At 59.0% G+C, this 18,355-nt stretch overlaps 1 protein-coding gene across 1 annotated transcript; it reads left to right on the forward strand.

Moving 5' to 3' along the window:
* The first annotated feature begins 10,026 nt into the window (after positions 1 to 10,026).
* On the forward strand, positions 10,027 to 17,908 carry PLD4 (phospholipase D family member 4). Its single transcript, XM_052659996.1, has 10 exons — positions 10,027 to 10,200; positions 13,250 to 13,455; positions 14,118 to 14,301; positions 14,484 to 14,604; positions 15,006 to 15,133; positions 15,955 to 16,155; positions 16,780 to 16,919; positions 17,036 to 17,201; positions 17,275 to 17,371; positions 17,706 to 17,908. The coding sequence occupies exons 1-10, from the start codon at positions 10,027 to 10,029 to the stop codon at positions 17,906 to 17,908; spliced, it is 1,620 nt and encodes a 539-aa protein (XP_052515956.1).
* The last annotated feature ends 447 nt before the right edge of the window (positions 17,909 to 18,355 follow it).

An 18,355-nucleotide genomic window follows, 5' to 3' on the forward strand; every position in this document is an offset into this window, starting at 1 on the left:
CCAAGGGCGCCCTCCACACGGGCGCTGCCTGTAGACAGAGCCCAGGAGGGACGCAGGCCCTGGGTGCTGGGCGTCTGCTGCTCTCAATCCGTCCCCCTTTTATGGCTCAGGTGGCTATCTGACCTTACTTGCTGACCCTCCCGCCCAGGAGCGATATGTGCCCACCTACAGGGAGGACACAGGCAAAAGGGATAAGGTGACCAGAGCAAGCATCCTCGAGGTCGCTCGGGGCAGTGGTCATCCTCCAGGAGGCCCTTTGACCTCAGCAGGTCCCCAGCCTGCTCTGTCCCCGCGCCTGCTCCGTCCCCGCAAGGCAGCCCCAGAGTCGGCTCTTGGTCTTGCAGCCCCTGCGCCCTTATCGGCACAGGAGCCTCTGGTGTGTGTCCCCTCCTAGAATGCCTTGTTTGTGTCTGTGGCCACTTTCCAGAAGACCTCCATTTTGTTTGTTTTCAATGGCATTTTCCTCTGACGAGATCTCTCCAGTCCTTAGATTTGGGGTCAGGGGTAAAAATGTTTTTCTTTTGTCTCTCCCTTCCCCCCGTGCTTTAAGGGTCTCCGTAGGCAGCTGCTGTCTTCTGGCACTTAGGAAACATCCTTCCATCGTCTTCTGGGTTTCGTTGCTTTTGTGCAGGAATCAAGCATCCCTTTCGCCCCTTTGTGGTGGTGTCTTTCTTCCTATTTCAGATTTTCCTTTGTCATTCATTTTCCAGTGGTTTGACTACAGTGTGCTCAGGAGTTGATTGTACTTATCTTTGCCGGGAGTTATGAAACTTCTGAGAGTGTCTCAGCTTGTCTATATTCCATCGCTTTCGGGAAAGCCTCGTCCGTTCTTCAGCGCTTGGTCCGCCCCGTTTCCAGTCTTCGTTTCCTGGACTCTGTCTGTGAATCCCTAAGACCTTTTTACACCATGTTCTGTGTCTCTCACGCACTTGTGTATATTTCCTGTGCGCTTCAGTCTATTATTTCTTCTGCCCTAAATTACAGTTCAGATGCCCCAGGTGGCACCAGTGGGAAAGAACCCACCCGCCAGTGCAGGAGACAAGAGACGTGGGTTCTGTCCCTGAGTCGGGAAGATCCCCTGGAGGAGGGAATGGCAATGTTCTTGCCTGGAGAATCCCATGGACAGAGCAGCCGGGTGGGCTACAGTCCATGGGGTCGCAAAGAGTCGGACGCGACTGAAGTGGCTGATCACAGATTGCGGTTCGGTCCTCTCTTCATCTCTGCCCAGCTGCCTAGTGGCCCGTCTCTTACACGATTTACTTTAGGTATTTTATTTTTAGTTCTATGATTTGTATTTGATTTGTTAAAAAAATTATTTCACATCTCTAGGTAAAAATTCCTGACTTGTCATTTATTGTTCTGAACATATGAGTCGTATTGAACACAGAGGTTGTATCCAGTAGCTTCAGAACCTGGATCCCCTGCTTTGGTGCTTGGTTCTGTTTCTTGATGTGCCTGGTGACTCTTGACTTAAAAAAGTGAAGTAAAACAATGGAATCAAGTGACAGATACTGTGAGTGGAAACAGTGCAGGACTTCCCTTGTGGTCAAGTGGCTCCATGGTCCTCATGCAGGTTGGATCCCTGGTTGGGGAACTACATCCCACACGCGGCAACTGAGGGTTCACATGCCACCGCTCAACTAAGAATCAGTTCAGCCAGGCAAATGTATAAATAAAAGTAAACAGGGACTTCGCTGGCGGTCCAGTGCTGAGAATCCGCCTGCCAATGCGGGGGACACTGATTTGACCCCCGGTCCGGGAAGATGCCACGCGCAGCGGGGCCACGGACCCCGGGGTGCGCAGCTACTGCCGCCCAGGCGCCCTGGGGCCTGCGCTCCGCGACCGAGAACCCGCCGCCGCGAGAAGCCCGCGCGCCGCACCTGGCGGGAGGGCCCGCTCCGCAGCTAGAGAGCGCCCTCGTGCGGCCGCAAAGAACCTGTGCCCCGCAACACAGACCCGGCGCGGGCGAACTCGTTTCGTTCACTTCAAGATTTTTTTTGAGGAAAGTGCAGTCTCGGCTGCTGCTGCTGCTGCTGCTACGTCGCTTCAGTCGTGTCCGACTCTGCGCAACCCCATAGACGGCAGCCCACCAGGCTCCCCCGTCCCTGGGATTCTCCAGGCAAGAGCACTGGAGCGGGCTGCCGTTTCCTTCTTGCAGTCTCTAGGCGACGCTATGTGTCTTCGGTGAGGGTCCCCCATCCTCCGCTGGAGGGACTGAGCTGGCCTGAAGCTGGCTTGAGACGCGCTCAGGCTGCTCCACCTCCCGCCTGCCTGGTTCTGGGCTCAGCCCTCCTGGGGTCCCGGTGGACAGTCAGGGGAGCGGACCAGCTTTCTCCTCCTCTGACAAAGATCCTGAACGCAGTTTTGTCTTCCTGGAACCATAATACGATTGTGCTTGGTTCAACTTTTCATCCACGCCATGCTCAGCCTCTGAGCCCTGTGCAGCCTGAGAGTCAACAAATACCCCAGGAGGGAAACGCACAGAGTGCCAGCGCTCCAGCTCCCCCTGCTCCTGTGGACCTTGACCCTACAAGCCCTGGTGTCCCGGGCAGGCCTGAGGCTGGTGCCCCTCCCCCTGCTAGTTTTGTGAGTCTGCCCAGACCCAGCCTGTCCACGCTGGATCTTTGCAGCCACCCTCGCCCAACTGCTCCGCCTCTGCCTCACAGCTTCATCTCTACCAACTGGGAAGCCCACAAGTGCTGCTGAAAATAAAATGAAAATTAGACACAATGCTGAGATAAGAAGACAGAAAGGGAAGCCCCAGTGCACCAGAAGGTATGTGGGAAACGAGGTGCGGAATGGATAAAGAAACGCGTAGAGCGCCACTTCCGCGGGCCGTGACGGTCCATAAACCCCTAATGTCGAGGCAGGTGATGTTTTCTGTCCGTACAGCGTCAGAAGATAAGGCTTGTGCCTGGTAAGAGGAGAGTTGATATTAAGAATCCTGTTCAGAGCTGGGTGTTCAAAAGTTTGTACATAGAGAGAAAGGGGCCAGAAAAACTCCCCATAGCCCCAGTGACAGGGCAGGGAGGCCTGTCTGTTCCCAGTTTCTGGGTGAGAGGGGGATAAAGTCTGCAGTAAGAAACAGACCTTGGGGAAAGTTGACCAGCAGATGAACAGAGCTGCAGAAACAAACAGTAGTGGGAAGGTTGATGCCTGGAAATCGGCCAGACGCGGAAGCAGAAAGCTTCCCTGTAGACGGAGCAGGAGGTGGCGAGGCAAGGAAGCTGCAGAGCAAAGGCTCCATGCACAGTTAATCTGAGTTCCAGTGTGAGGATAAAGACAGTGCATAGCAGGGATATTCAAAGAGACAGTAGCTGAGAACTTTCAAGAAATAATCAGAGGCATAAATTCTCACAGGTCCCAGGAACGATGTATATGAGTAACCTTTGGCGACTTTCCCGCTGGTCTAGTGGCTAAGAGTCTGCCTTCCAGCGCAGGGGACACAGGTCTGACTCCTGGTCAGGGACGCTTCCACATTCCATGGGGCAGCTAAGCCTGTGGGCCACAAATACTGAAGCCACGTGCGGCAACGACTGAAGCCCGTGGGCCTAGAGCCTGTGCCCCACGGGAAAAGTCGTGAGAAGTCTGAGCGCCACAGCTGGAGAGAAGCCCCCTGCTCTCCATGACTAGAGAAAGCCCTTGAAGCAACGGGGGCCCAGTCAGTAGAAGATATATGTATATATTAAAAAAATTAAAGTCAACATATTCAAACTATTGAAAGAAAAGAATTGTCAGCCAACAGTTTTGTACCCAGAGAAACTATCCCTTGCGAGTGAGAGAGAAAGCGGCGATTTCTGAGGATAAAGCTCGAGGGTTTACCACTCTTATAGCCGCAGCGCGAGAATCCTTCAAGGGTAATTTCAGGAAGAAAAAACAGCTCAGGAGGAAGCCGCGGCATACGAGAAAAGACAGTAAATAAACGGACAAGCATGCAGTAACTCTGAGTAATTGTTGAGAGCTAAGAAGTTATAGTGATTGTGAAGGATTACCCTCAGAAAGATGAAACTAAGATACTAGAGAATAAGTAAAATGGAATCCTTGAAGAAATAGTTGGAAGAAAAAAACCCCAGTCTCATTTTCTCGTTCAGAAAGGGGGAGGGGTCGATGAATTCTAGACTCTGAAGTCAAGCACTGGGTGAAGCATTGAAGGGAGCCACAGGAGGCTGGGGGGCTTCCCAGGTGGCGCTAGAGGCGAAGAGCCTGCCTGCCGACGCAGGAGGTGCGAGAGACACAGCTGTGATCTCTGGGTCAGGAAGGTGCCCTGGAGGAGGGCACGGCAGCCCACTCCAGTATTCTTGCCTGGAGAATCTCACGGACAGAGGTGCCTGGCCGGCTAAGTCCATGGGGCTGCAAAGAGTCAGACACGACTGAGGCGACTGGGCATGCACAGAAGGATAGGACGATACGGGAGCGTTTCTTTCAGCTACTTGGTGGATTAAGAAAGTGGAAGCCAAGAGGTTGGATCAAGGACAACGGAAATGTTTTGCTGAACGCCAAGGAACAGACTCAGCTGGACTTGGCCCAAGGTTTGATGGCCTCTGGCAGAGGCCCTGGCCCACCCAAGTGGGGCGGGGGCGTGCAAAGCTGGTCCCTCTGTAGGGGCTACATGCTACGTGTCAGGCTACAGAGGCAGAAATCCATCTGTCTTAAAGTTGAAGAAACCTGTCTGTCTCTGCCCCAGCTTTGGATGGAAAAAAAAAAGAAACCTCAAATTCTCTTGTGCAAAGGGAGTCAGACAGAAAGTCTCAGGCCCTGCCTGGTATATATGGATGATGGAGGAAAATGGGACAGACACGCATAAGGAGGAACACGGCACCCCGTCCTGCAGGCACCCACAGACCCGCGGAGAGGCGAGCTCAGGCGAGCACTGTTGGGCCGGTGTGCTAGAGAACGGGGTCTAACAGCCCGGGGAGGGTGTTAGCCACGCTTTGCTGTCTGTGAGTTGATGCTTTATCATCCCCCTGAGGGCCTATCAGCCATCTCTGAGCAAAGGAAGACTCACCTGTGGGTACCTGGGACCCTCACACGGCTTCAAAGGACACACTCAGCTCGCTCACATGACCCGCTTCCGGGGCTGGGCCCTTGCAGACACGACTGGCCTGAACCTGCCGGCTCTACTTTGCCCCTCCTTCCTGCAGAGCCGCCGCCACGGCTCTTCCTCACAGTTCACTCCCTGCCCGTGACTGGCTGGGTACCTCCTGTGTGCCCTCTGGGGCACGCCTTCCTTGCCCCAGGGAGCTGCGAACTGCTAGGTATAGAATGAGTCGGTTATGAGACTGCCTGGTGGCCCAGTAGTTCAGACTCGGCGCTCCCAGTACAGGGAGCCCAGGTTGAGTCCCTGGTCAGAGACCTGGATCCCACAAGCTGCAACCAGAAGCTCACGTGCTGCAACTAAGACCCGGCACAGCCAAAGGAATAAATATTTTAGTAGAAATATAATAAAATGAATAAGTTATAGGGATGTTATATACTGCACAGAGAATTATGTTACATTGTAATAACTTTATATGAGTGTAATCTATAAACTTGTTGAATCACTATGTCTTACACCTAAAATTAATGCAACATTGAAAGTCAACCACACTTCAATTGAAAGGTGACTGCAGCCATAAAATTAAAAGGCGCTTGCTTCTTGGAAGAAAATCTATGACAAAACCTAGACAATGTATTAAAAAGCAGAGACATTACTTTGCTGACAAAGGTCCGAATAGCCAAAGCTATGGTTTTCCCAGTGGTCACGTATGGATGTGAGAGCTGGACCACAAAGAAAGCTGAGCGCCGAAGAATTGATGCTTTTGAACTGTGGTGTTGGAGAAGACTCTTGAGAGTCTCTTGTACTGCAAGGAGATCCAACCAGTCCATCCTAAAGGAAATCAATCCTGAATATTCACTGGAAGGACTGATGCTGAAGCTGAAGCCTCTAATACTTTGGCCATCTGATGCGAAGAGCTGACTCATTGGAAAAGACCCTGATGCTGGGGAAGAGTGAAGAGAGGAGAAGGGGACGACAGAGGATGAGACGGCTGGATGGCATCATCGACTCGAGGGACATGGGTTTGAGCCAGCTCTGGGAGATGGTGAAGCCTGGAGCGCTGTTGCACACGGGGTTGCAAAGAGTCAGACATGACTGAGTGACTGAAAAAAAACAACAAAAGTGGGGGAAACCAATTAAAGGAAAAAAAGACGACCTTGTAATGTTACATATGAGGTGGGGATGATCGATAGGAACTTCCTCACTGAAGACTGGCAGGGATTATGTAGAGGATAATAGGATCAGAAGACCAAAGGGTCTGAAGCCGTTTGCCACAAGCTGAAGCATGGGAGGATTGCGGGGCACCCAAGTGTTCATTTACCCTCAGGTTGCTCACCAAGTGCGAGGAAGGGAGTCGTCTGATAACCACCAGGCTTTGTGTCTCTGACAGTGTGGGAGCTGGACCCCACGGGGGACCCGAGCTCCGGGGCGTGCGTCACACAGCGCCTCCTGCTGGCATCCTCCCTGGGGCTCCATCCGTCTGAGACTGGATGTGGTAGATGAGAAGTAACTTACTGAACGGGACACTTCTGCGGCTGATGAGCAGGAGGGCAAGAAGTGCTGGGCCAGAGCGCTGCTGGGCTACAGTTTTATAATCAAAGGAAGAGCGGGGAGGGGAGAAGACCGGCTTTGTCTTTTTCGACTAGACATCATGCTTCCATTATCGGCTCTGCCTCCAGGTTGAGCAGGGGAATTTTCTGTCCCTACATGGTCAAGCTAGGTCCACAAATTACCAGTTTTCATGGGTGGAGAGAGCACGTCCTAGGGCTCATTAACTTACTGAGCTCCCTGGCAGGATGTGGGCCTCATGCCACCTTGTTTTATTGTGTGAGGGCAGGTCCCGGGCTTCTGCTGAATGGTTATGTTGCTAAGCCAGCCTGCTTGGTTTTGTGGTTAAGCAACCCGGCTTTCTCGGTTATCATTAACTTACAGGGGTCTCTCAACTTTTCTGTTAACACTTCCCCAGTGGGAGTAACTATTTAATCACCCATGTTGTCCCTTCATTCTACCCCTGTCGTAACCAGGCTTTACAGCTCACTTCTCAATCCAGGAGCCCGGGCAAGAGGAACAGACACCCCATGAGCGGAAGGGGAGGCGGTGGGAAGCTTGTCTCGGGGGGTGAGCGTGAGGAAGTGATTTAAGAGACATAAAAACCAAACTCAACGTGGGGACCTCAACTGGAAGCAATAACAAATCAGCTATGAATGAAAACTTGGTGGCAATTAGTGAAAGTTGGTGGAAGTTTTAACATCACTATAGGCTGATGTCTAGTGACCCCCAAATTCCTATCTTTAAAACCCAACCCCCAGTGTGATGCTATTAGGAAGTGGGGCCGTGGGGAGGTGATTAGGTCATGAGGCTGGAGCCCCTGGGAATGAGATTAGTGCCCTCACAAAGAAACCCCAGGGAGCTCCCTGGCCCCCCCACCAGGAGGGAGGAAGGCAATGAGAAGGTCCAGCCATGCAGCATGAAGCAGCGGAACCAGACACCCCAGCGGCCGGCACCTTGACGTTGGACTTTCAGCCCCCAGATCTGTCTAAGCCCCTCAGTCTGTCACAGCAGCCGGGACGGATGAAGATAAGAATGAACCATGAAGTTGATAAGGTTAAGGAATTGTTGACTTTGTTAGGAGTGATCCTGTAGGAAATTTGTTTATTTAGAAAGGCACACTGAAGTATTCAGAACTGAAATGTTCCCCATGTCCTCTGTTCATTTATTTTTATTGAAGTATAGTTGATTTATAATACATTATTATATAAGTTGTGGGCTTCCCTGATAGCTCAGCTGGTAAAGAATCTGCCTGCAATACGGGAGACCTGGGTTCAATCCCTGGGTTGGGAAGATCCCCTGGAGAAGGGAAAGGCTCCCCACTCCAGTATTCTGGCCTGGAGAATTCCATGGACTGTATAGTCCATGAGGTCGCAAAGAGTCGGACTCAACTGAACGACTTTCACTTCATTATATAAGTTGCAGGTGAACAATAGAGTGATTCACAACATTTAAGGGTTATACTCCACTTGTTGTTTTTATAAAAAATTTGGCTATAGCCCCTGTGTTGTATAATTCCTCTTCAATTTAAAATTCCTTTCTGGGGGCTTCCCTGGTGGCTCAGTGGTAAAGAATCTGCCTGCCGTGCAGGAGACACGGGTTTGATCCCTGGGAGGATCCCACGTGCCATGGGGCAACTCAGCCCATGTGCCACAGCTCCTGAGACTGCTCCAGAGCCCAGGCTGAGACTGCCAAAGTCCGCGCACCTTAGAGCCCCTGCTCCACAAGAAGACAGGCCACGGTGAGGCGGAGCCATGAGCTGCAGCGAGAGGGGGGCCCCACTTGCTGCAGCTGGAGAAAGACCCTGCGCAGCCTCAGATGAAAACTAAAATAAATAAGTAAATGAAATGAAAATTCCTTCCTGAAGCAGAGGCGGTGCGTGTCGGCAGCTGTGGAGGCTAAGCTGCCTGTAGTGGCTGTTCGTTATGCTCTCGCCTCTGGTCTGCGTGTCTGAGACTTTCCGCAGAGAAAAAGTCTAATGAAGCAGCGGAGTAAGAGAAGATGCTGCTACACTTAGAAAACTGATACTTGGAAAGTACGGCAAGAGCCCTTCAAACCTATGAGAGAAAGTCAACAAATCTCCACTGAAAGCAGCAAAAATACAAGCAGGGCTTCACAGAGGAGGAGAGCCCGTGACCTGCCAGCATGCTCCATGGCCAGGGGCCGGAGGGCCGCAGCCACGCCGGACGCTGCTCCGTGTCTCCGGATGCAAAGACCGCAGAGCACGGTGGGACACTCTTCTGAAAATACCCAGCACCGTCTTGGAAAGTGAAGATGTTAATGAAGGAAAACGGGCCAGTAGACTCAGGTATCCAGTGACCCTACCCGGGAGCAGAGGCCACCTCGGCTGTGGTCTGGAGAGGAGGGCAGACCCCCAGGCTGAACTGGGACAGGGTGTCTGGAAGAAGGTGCAGGGGCCTGGGGGTAGCCAGTGGCATCTTCTTTCACCTCTCAGCGCACTCACGCCGGCCCCAGGACTCTGCTGGGGAACCGATACCCTGTCCATGGCCACACGAAGGTCAGCACCCTGGACAGGGCCCCTGCAGCCCTGTCCTGCTGGGGTCTCACAGGCAGGGCCTGGGCACACACCCAGACCTCATCCAAAGAGGACTTTGAATGAAGGAGTGGGAAAGGGTCCTGTCCTCAGAGAGTCCCAGGCAGATGGGACGGGGGTGGGGCTAGGGAGGCAGAGACCCGCGCTGGGAACCCAGGCTGAGCAAACTATAGCCAGCCTGCCTTTTCAGACAGCCCAGTGAGTGGCCGACCTGCATTCTCCAGGATGGCGGTCCCAGCTGCCTCCATTTCCCAGACTCCCTTGCAGCTCGATGCAGCCACGTGACTAAGTTCTGAATCACGAGACATGTGCCCTGTGAGACTTTCAGGATGTCTTCCAGGATGTCTGCCCTTATATTCTGCTCTGCTAGGAACAGGAGGCAATGACTGAGCTCCGGCAGTCATTGTGAGGCCATGAGGCTGCCAGTTAAGCCCAGGGGTTGGGAACTGAGAGTTGGAGGGGCCTGGCTCCCAGTGGCTGCAGAGCCAATGCCATCCCTAGGCGGCCAGTGTTACGGGGAGGCAACGCTGCTCCAGCCCTGGCTCTTCGAGTCTTGATGCTTGCGTACAAGCTAAGTCACTTCAGTCGTGCCCAAGTCTGTGCGACTCGTGGGCTGCAGCCCGCCAGACTCCTCTGCCCATGGGATCCTCCAGGCAAGAAGACTGGAGTGGGCTGCCATTCCCTCCTCCACGAGATCTTCCCGACTTGGGGATCGAACCCACGTCTCTCAAGTCTCCGGCATTAGCCGGCGAAACACTAGTGCCACACGGTTTGCACCAAACCTAACTCGGATGCACCGGCCTGTGACTTGGGGATGGGGGTGGGGAGGGGTTTTCTCTGGCCGTGAAAGTTCTCAGCCCCACCCTCTAGCCAGCTCACCCGGCTCCAGATGTCTGTCAAGGGTGCAGAGGGAGGTGCGGAGGACGAAGAGGAAGTGGCCAGAAGGGGAAACAGCAGGCTGCAGAGAGGAGGCAGGTGGGAGGTGATCGCGGTAATAGCCTGCAAGCTGAGGGCCTGCGTCTGTGGTGAAGCCAAGATGAATGCCAAGGCGGGACCCTCGGAGGTAAGAGCCAGCGAGGCCGGATGGGAGGGCCGGACCAAGGGCCCTGAGAAGGGGGCTTCGGTCCACTGCCTCCTGACCGGTGCTGCCAGCTGCCCTGGGCCCAAAGGGCCACGAAGCTCCAGTTGGTCGTCCTTTCCTCCACTGGTTTCTGCAGCCAGGACCACAGGGCCTGGGGCCTCCCGGCGAGCTCAGCCTGGGGTGGGCAGCTGCCCCCCAGGCCCTGCAGGGCAGCCGGTCCCACCCTTTCAGCTGGGACCTGCCCACCACAGGGCGGGGGGAGCACAGAGCTGCCCCCTGGGGTCTCCCAGCCCAACACAGGCTTGCGATGCCAGCGCTGCTAGGCCACCCTCTCCCAACAGCCAGTCCCACCCCTGGACACACGGGGTCCTCAGGGTCGAGCTGCCCAGAGCCCCCTGGATGGCAGGCCTCCTCAGGCCCTTATAGTTCACAAGGGGGTGGGTGACCGGGAAGGTGTCTCAGCTGGGCGGCCCCCCAGGTGGGGCTGTGGGGGCAGGGCACTCCCACCTTTTCGTGAGCCTGGCTCAGGAACTCGCGCAGGGCTGCACCCCGGTAGCCTCTCTTGAGCATCAGTGAAGGGTCTGGGGAGCCCTCCCTGGGGCGAGGAGGGGAGTGGCAGGCCCCTCAAGCTTCCCTCTTCAGGGTGTAGGGACTCCTGGTGGGGAGGAGTGCCAGGCCTCGGGCTCTGAGCCCCTTCTCTCATTCCGGGGCCCCCCACCCCCCAGGCCCAGCTCCCATGGCTGCCCCTCCCCCATGGAGGCGGGCTTGGGGCCCAGCGGGAGGATACCCCCAGAGCCTGGGGCCTGTGCAACAGCCTGGCTCCCTGGGCCCCAGTGCCCAGCTGAGCTGTGTTCACAGGCAGGCAGCGTGACCCCAGCCCCAGGCCCCAGGCGGCAGTGGCCACTCACCGTCAAGGCCAGGAGGGAGGGCTGCACCCGCCCCTCATGGAAGCCTCAGAAGTTGGCTGGTGGTGGGTGCAGGGGAGTGGGGTTGAGGCAAACACGTCTCTGTGCATGGACCACGCCCCGCACTCCAGGGAGGGCAGCCTCAGCTCAGAGCTGGGGAGCATCCCACTCAGGGTGGCATTTGAGGCTGCTCTGAGGAGGGGAACAACTCCAACGGGATCCAGTCTGCCTGGCTTCCAGCTCCTTGCGAGAGTGACCACTCTGAGGGGACAAGACCTGCGTCCCCAGCTGGCTGCAGAGTTCTGGGGCGGAGAGAGACCCCCGCCAGCATCAAGGGGTCCTGACTCAGCCCCCAGCCCCCGGCCCCCAGAAAAACAGCTGTCTCTTCTGTGCCCGGCCTCCACCCAGGACCAGGGTCACTGCCCAGCTCCCAGGAGGGGCCAGCACAGGGCCAGGATGGGGGCCCAGCCCGGGAAGGGAAGCAGCTATTTATGAACCAGCATCGAGAGGACCCAGCCTGAAAGCAGAAATGGCAGCAGACGCGCTGTGGTTGAAACGAGGAACTGAGATTCAGACGCCCACATGGCTGTGGGGGGCTCTGAGAGGGAAACCGGCAGGTCATATGCGGCCCGGGCACACACAGGACACACACGCACATGCACACAGACACGCACAGACATGCACACACACAGGACACACACACACATGCACACAGACATGCACAGGCACACACACACACATGCACACACGGGACACATGCACATGCACACAGACACGCACACACATGCACACATACACAGGACACACACACACAGACACGCACAGGCACACAGACACACACGCACATGCACACAGACACGCACACACATGCACACACATGCACACACACAGGACACACACATGCACACAGACACGCACAGGCACACAGACACACATGCACATGCACACAGACAGGCACAGGCACACAGACACACACGAACATGCACACAGACGCACACACATGCACACACATGCACACACACGGGACACACACACAGACACACACGCACATGCACACACATACGGGACACACGCACAGGCACACAGACACACACGCACACGCACATGCACACAGACATGCACATACATGCACACACGTGCACACACACAGGATGCACACAGGATACACACACGCACAGGCACACAGACACGCACACACACAGGACACACACTGGATACACACACACACACAGGACACACATGCACACAGACACGCACACACAGGACACACGCACACAGACACGCACACACAGAGAGACATGCACACACACAGACACAGACACACACAGGACACACACGCACACACACAGACATGCACACACACAGGACACACACACACAGAGGCACACAGACACGCACACACACAGGCACACAGACACGCACACACACAGACAGACATGCACACACCACGCACACGCACACACAGACACGCACACACACACACAGGACACACGCACACAGACATGCACACAGAGAGACATGCACACACACAGACACAGACACACACAGGACACACATGCACACACACAGACATGCACATGCGCACAGACATGCACACGCACACACGCACAAGTGCTGGGTGACGGACTCAACAGCTTCAGGCCAGGGTGAGGGTCCACCTGGGCCAGGAATGGGGTCTGCAGGGTCCCAGCAAGGTGGCCTCCCTGGTGCCCAGCTGCCCAGGAGCGTGGGGTCACCGTGCCCGGGCCCGGAGCTGCGGGTGATGCCGGTCACCCCGCCCAGGGGCTGAGGCTGCTGCTGAGCACATGGGTGGCCCCGGCATGGCCCCGCTTCACATCGCCTTGCGGCCCACAGGACAGGGCAGTCAGCACTGCGAGACTGGGGGCCCGCAGGAAGGGCTGAGCCGCCACACAGGCCCCTCGGGCCAGAGCGGCAGGGGCAGAAGAAGCCACAAGGGGCCAGGACTCCCCACCCAGGGGCTGCTGGCACCTGTCTGGAGGACCCAGGAACACGGCCAGCCCCCAGGCCGTGGCCTCAGGCTTGCCCTGGCCAGCCCCACCTGGCAGCAGGGGTGGGCTGTCTCAGGAGAGCGTGGCCCCTGGGAACCCGGGGGTGTCTTCCTCCAGCTGCAGGTACGGGGGACGCTCGTGCTGCTGTGCCTGGGTGCCGTGACCCTCACCTGCCTCCTGGGGCTGGGGTCCTCCCCTTCCGCCTGGAGCCAGGGCTGCCTTGAGGAAGGGCCCGCCAGGCCTGGGGGCCTTGGCTCCCGTGTGCACTGGGATCCTCCAGGAGGGGAGGTCCGGCGGCAGCATCAGCAAAAGGACTCCTGCCGGTGAGCAAGCCATGGGCTCCGCGGGGCAGCAGCGGGCGGGCAAGTCCAGGAGGCTCTGCCCCGGGCGCCCCTGCCATCCCAGCCTGGGCCTCCCCAGAGGGACAAGCACCGCCCTTCTTCCCCTCCCCTGGGAAGAGGCAGCTTCCGGGAGGGTGGGCTGGAGGCAGGGGGAGTGGTCTGGGAGGGGGAGGCCCTGATCGTAAGGGTGGGATGTGGAGTGTTCTTGGCAGGAAACACAGGCTGTCACCCAGGACTCCGTGGCCATCGCAGCCCTGCCGCCCGGGGTAGAGTCGCAGGGCCCGCCCCTCCCGCCGCCCAGGGTCCTAGAACCTCAGAAGCCCCCAGCACACCCCCTGACTGAGCCCCTCCCTCTGGGTCAGCCTTGGTGACTCCAAGGGCCTCCACACCCACAGGAGCCCAGACCCAACAGCTCCAAGGGGAGCACGCTGGGCTTGGGTGGGGGTGGGGACTGGCACCCACTCCCCACTTGGGCAGGCCCCCTGGGGCACTCCTGGTGTCAGGCCCGCCCTGCCCTGTCCAGCCTGCGACCCAGCCCGGCCCCCTCGGCCTGGGCTCTGTCTCCCGCTTGCTGACCAGGACGGAGCAGGTGACGCGAGGCTGGCCGGCCGCTCCTACGCTCACACCCGGCGCCCCCTCTGCAGGCTCGTCCTCGTGGAGAGCATCCCCCAGGACCTGCAGTCCGCAGCAGGCAGCCCGGCTGCCCAGCCCCTGGCCCAGGCCTGGATGCAGCTGCTGGATGCCGCCCGAGAGAGCGTCCACGTGGCCTCCTTCTACTGGTCCCTCACAGGGCCCGACATCGGGGTCAACGACTCATCTTCCCAGCCGGTGTGTGGCCCTCGCCCTTGACCCGGAGCCCGCGGGCTGTGCCAGGGCCAGGCACACAGCAAGGCCAGCAGGCTGCCCGTCTGTCTGACTGAGCTGTGGGCAGTTGGGGCCGCCTCGGGGGAGACCTGGGCCCTCCTACTGGGACAGGGTGGTCTCTCTCTCACCCTGGCCTGCTCTCACAGGGCGAGGCCCTCCTGCAAAAGCTGCAGCAGCTGCTGGACAGAAACGTGTCCCTGGCCGTGGCCACCAGCAACCCGACTCCAGCCAAGAACTCCACTGACCTGCAGGTCCTGGAAAGCCGAGGTGGGAGCCTGCCGTCCTGGGCCCAGGGGCCAGCAAGAGCTCTGGTGCTGCCTGGGGGCGCTGGGGGCCCGGGGCTGCAAGCGCCTCCGAGGGGGCTTCCCCGGAGGCCGGCTCCAGGGGCCGGACCTGTCGTTTCCCATGGGGCAGAGCAGGGTGGCCTCTGTGGCCAACTGAGTCCAGCTGCTCTGAGCTGTAGGTGGAGGCTCAGGTGGGAGCCAGGGGCCACAGGGACAAACCCCACAGAGCCAGGCCGCCTGGGGGGACCCCGGGCCGACCAACGCCTCCTTCTCCCACCTGTAAAGTGGGGGTGAGGACAGCATCCATGAGGAGGACTGCCGTGAGGAGGAAGGAACTGGGCTCAGCACAAAGCGGGCTCACCCACCACCCTGCACCCTTGTCAGGCGCCCAGGTGCGACGCGTGCCCATGGGAAGGCTCACTGGCGGTGTTTTGCACTCCAAGTTCTGGGTGGTGGACGGGCGGCATGTCTACGTGGGCAGTGCCAACATGGACTGGCGGTCCCTAACACAGGTGAGTCCCCAAGCCCCAGGAGGGGAGGCCCTCTGGAGCTCGTCCGCCCTGGCACCCCTGACATCCCCGTGTGGGCAGTCATCCTGGGGGACGCAGGCAGATCTGTGACGCCCCTGCGGTAGAAACACCCGGAGGCTGGTTGCTGCTGCTGAGTCCCTTCAGTCGTGTCTGACTCTGTGCGACCCCATAGATGGCAGCCCACCAGGCTCCCCCGTCCCTGGGATTCTCCAGGCAAGAACACTGGAATGGGTTGCCATTTCCTTCTCCAATGCATGAAAGTGAAAAGTGAAAGTGAAGTCGCTCAGTCGACCCCATGGACTGCAGCCCACCAGGCTCCTCCATCCATGGAATTTTCCAAGCGAGAGTACTGGAGGGTTACAGGACTCTAAAGGCACTGCTGTAGAAGGTCACTTACCTGCCTGGAAACACGGTCAGGTCACCTTGTCCAAGGGGCCATGCGGACCAAGCAGGAACCCTTTCAGGAAAAGCAGCGCTTTAGCCATCAGTCAAAAGGCTGGCAGCGCTAGCCGATTAGCAGTGAAGACGAGCTGGTTTTCTTGGGGCGCTGATGCTTTCTGTTGCTTTCCGGCAATGAACACGTATTGCCCTCGGGTCATAATGTCTAAGAAGAGCAGGGACCCGCTGGGCTCCCCTCCCTGTAGCTCCCCTGCACACGTGGATTCCACGATGCTGCTGCAGACTGGCCGCCCAGTGGGGGCACGCGCCTGCCGGGCAACCTTGGCCCGTCTGGGGGGGGTCTGCCCAGCCCCACAGAGGGCCCCCCCCCCCCCAACCCCGCAGCACTGCCCGGCTGCCCACAGGTAAAGGAGCTCGGTGCCGTCATCTACAACTGCAGCCGCCTGGCCCAGGACCTGGAGAAGACCTTCCAGACCTACTGGGCGCTAGGGACGCCCAGGGCCGTCCTCCCCAAGCCCTGGCCTCGGAACTTCTCCTCTCACATCAACCGCTTCCAGCCGCTCCGGGATCACTTTGACGGGGTGCCCACCACCGCCTACTTCTCGGTAAGGGCGGACAGGCCTGGAGGCCCTTCTGAGTCCCTGCTCTCTGGCCGGCCACACCCACCAGAAGTCCTGCCCACCCCAGGCCTGCCCTGCAGGCCGCGGCATCTGCGAGGTCCGAGGTCCGGGGCTGTGGTCCTGGGGTGACCCCATCAGAGGATGCGGCCGTTGTCATCCATGGGAGACAGGCAGCCTGGGTGGTGGGGGAGGCCCTGTGGCCCTGGGAACCTCCACACACATCGATGGATGGGGTCTGACTCAAGGAGCAGGAAGGGTGGGGGCGGGTAGGACCAGAGCCCCAGTGATGCTGTCCCTCCGCTGGAGAGGGGAGGGAACTGGGGGGCAGGCGGCCACAGCTACCAGCCAGGAACATCCCTGGGGTATGGGCAGCTACCCCAGTGCTCAGTTGCAGTGGAGACCTGGCCTCAGAGGCAGGTATGCATCCCCAGATGTGGGAGTCCGGCCGAGCCCCCCAGGGAGCTTCCTCCAGGGTCAGGCCAGCCCAGGGCCCCAGCCCTGCGGGGCACGCCTCCTGCCTTCTTCCCGGTTCCCGGGGCTGGAGGGTGGGTGTGTGGTAGGGTGCGGCTCAGAACCAAGCCCCTCAGGGACCCCCCCCCTGCCCCACAGGCGTCGCCGCCCGCTCTCTGCCCCCACGGCCGCACCCGCGACCTGGACGCGCTGCTGGCGGTCATGGGGGCTGCCCGGGAGTTCCTCTACGCCTCGGTGATGGAGTACTTCCCCACCACACGCTTCAGACACCCCGCCAGGTGGGCCGGCTGGGGGCCGGGCTGCCCTGTCCTCTCACCTGTAGGGGCCCCGTCGGGGCAGGCCGGCAGGGCCCCGCCGGCCCGAGGACCCTGACCCTGCCATGCCCCTCCCCCAGCTACTGGCCGGTGCTGGACACGGCCCTGCGGGTGGCGGCCTTCAGCAGGGGGGTGCATGTGCGCCTGCTGGTCAGCTGCTGGCTCAACACGGACCCCAGGATGTTCCCCTTCCTGCGGTCCCTGCAGGCACTCAGCAACCCAGCGGCCAACGTGTCCGTGGATGTGGTAAGAATGCGCCCCTGGGCCGGGCCAGGCAGTGGCCTCTCCGCCCCCAACACACCCTCTCTGTTCCCCCAAGAAAGTCTTCATCGTGCCCGTGGGGAACCACTCCAACATCCCCTTCAGCAGGGTCAACCACAGCAAGTTCATGGTCACAGAGAAGGAGGCCTACATAGGTGAGCCGGGCGGCGGCCCGCGCCCTCCAGGGCTCCACGCGAGGCCATCCCAGTCTGCACAGGGCTCGTGTCCCCAGGCAGGGGGCCTGCATGTGGAAGGGCTCAGGGCTCTCCATGGAGGCGGCCAGCCCGGTGGTCAGCTGGGCCCACAGGGCAGGTGGGGAATCCCCGCACGGAGCTCCCCAAGCCCTGAGTTTTCGGGGGGCAGGGGTGAGACCCCTCTGGTGAAGAGCTGGCCGCACTCCTCAGCGGCCATAGGGGCCACCAGGATGGGCGGGGAAGCAGAGGGACCCGTGTGGCCCCATCCCCAGCTTCCTGCGCCCGCTGCCCGCAGGCACGTCCAACTGGTCGGAAGATTACTTCAGCAGCACCTCGGGTGTGGGCCTGGTGGTCAGCCAGAGGGCCTCCGACGCCCAGCCAGGGGTGAGCACCGTGCAGGAGGAGCTGCGGCAGCTCTTCGAGCGAGACTGGAGCTCCCGCTATGCTGTGGGCCTGGATGGACAGGCCCAGGGCCAGGACTGTGTTTGGCAGGGCTGAGGTTCAGCCCTTCCCGGCAGCAGGGTGGGGCCTCCTTGCCTTGCCTGGCCCCCAGCCTGGACTCCAAGCAGCTTCACTCACACAAGCCCTGGTCGGGGGTGGGACTGTCCACTGCAGGGTGGACACAAACCACTTGCTTTCCAAATCTAGCCCCTTGGAAGCCCCCGCCCGCCTCCTCCAGGGAGCCCTCCGGGATGCCCCTCCCTGACTCCCACAGAGCCGCCATTCCTGTCCACAAGTGGGGCCTCTAGAAAACGCGTGTGCCTCTGTGTCTCTTGTGTGTGTCCGCTGTGGGGCTGCGCCCGCTTCTGCTCAGCCTCGTCTATGAGGCCACACCGAGGCAAGGCCAGGCGTCTACCGTGGGAGCCCCTAACTCTCGCCGGTGTCCAGTCCCGGGCCCACAGGAACCCAGGGACACATCAGGGGATGGGTTCAGCAAGGAGAGGG

Source organism: Budorcas taxicolor, chromosome 21, assembly GCF_023091745.1.
Source record: "Budorcas taxicolor isolate Tak-1 chromosome 21, Takin1.1, whole genome shotgun sequence".
Lineage (NCBI taxonomy): Eukaryota > Metazoa > Chordata > Mammalia > Artiodactyla > Bovidae > Budorcas > Budorcas taxicolor.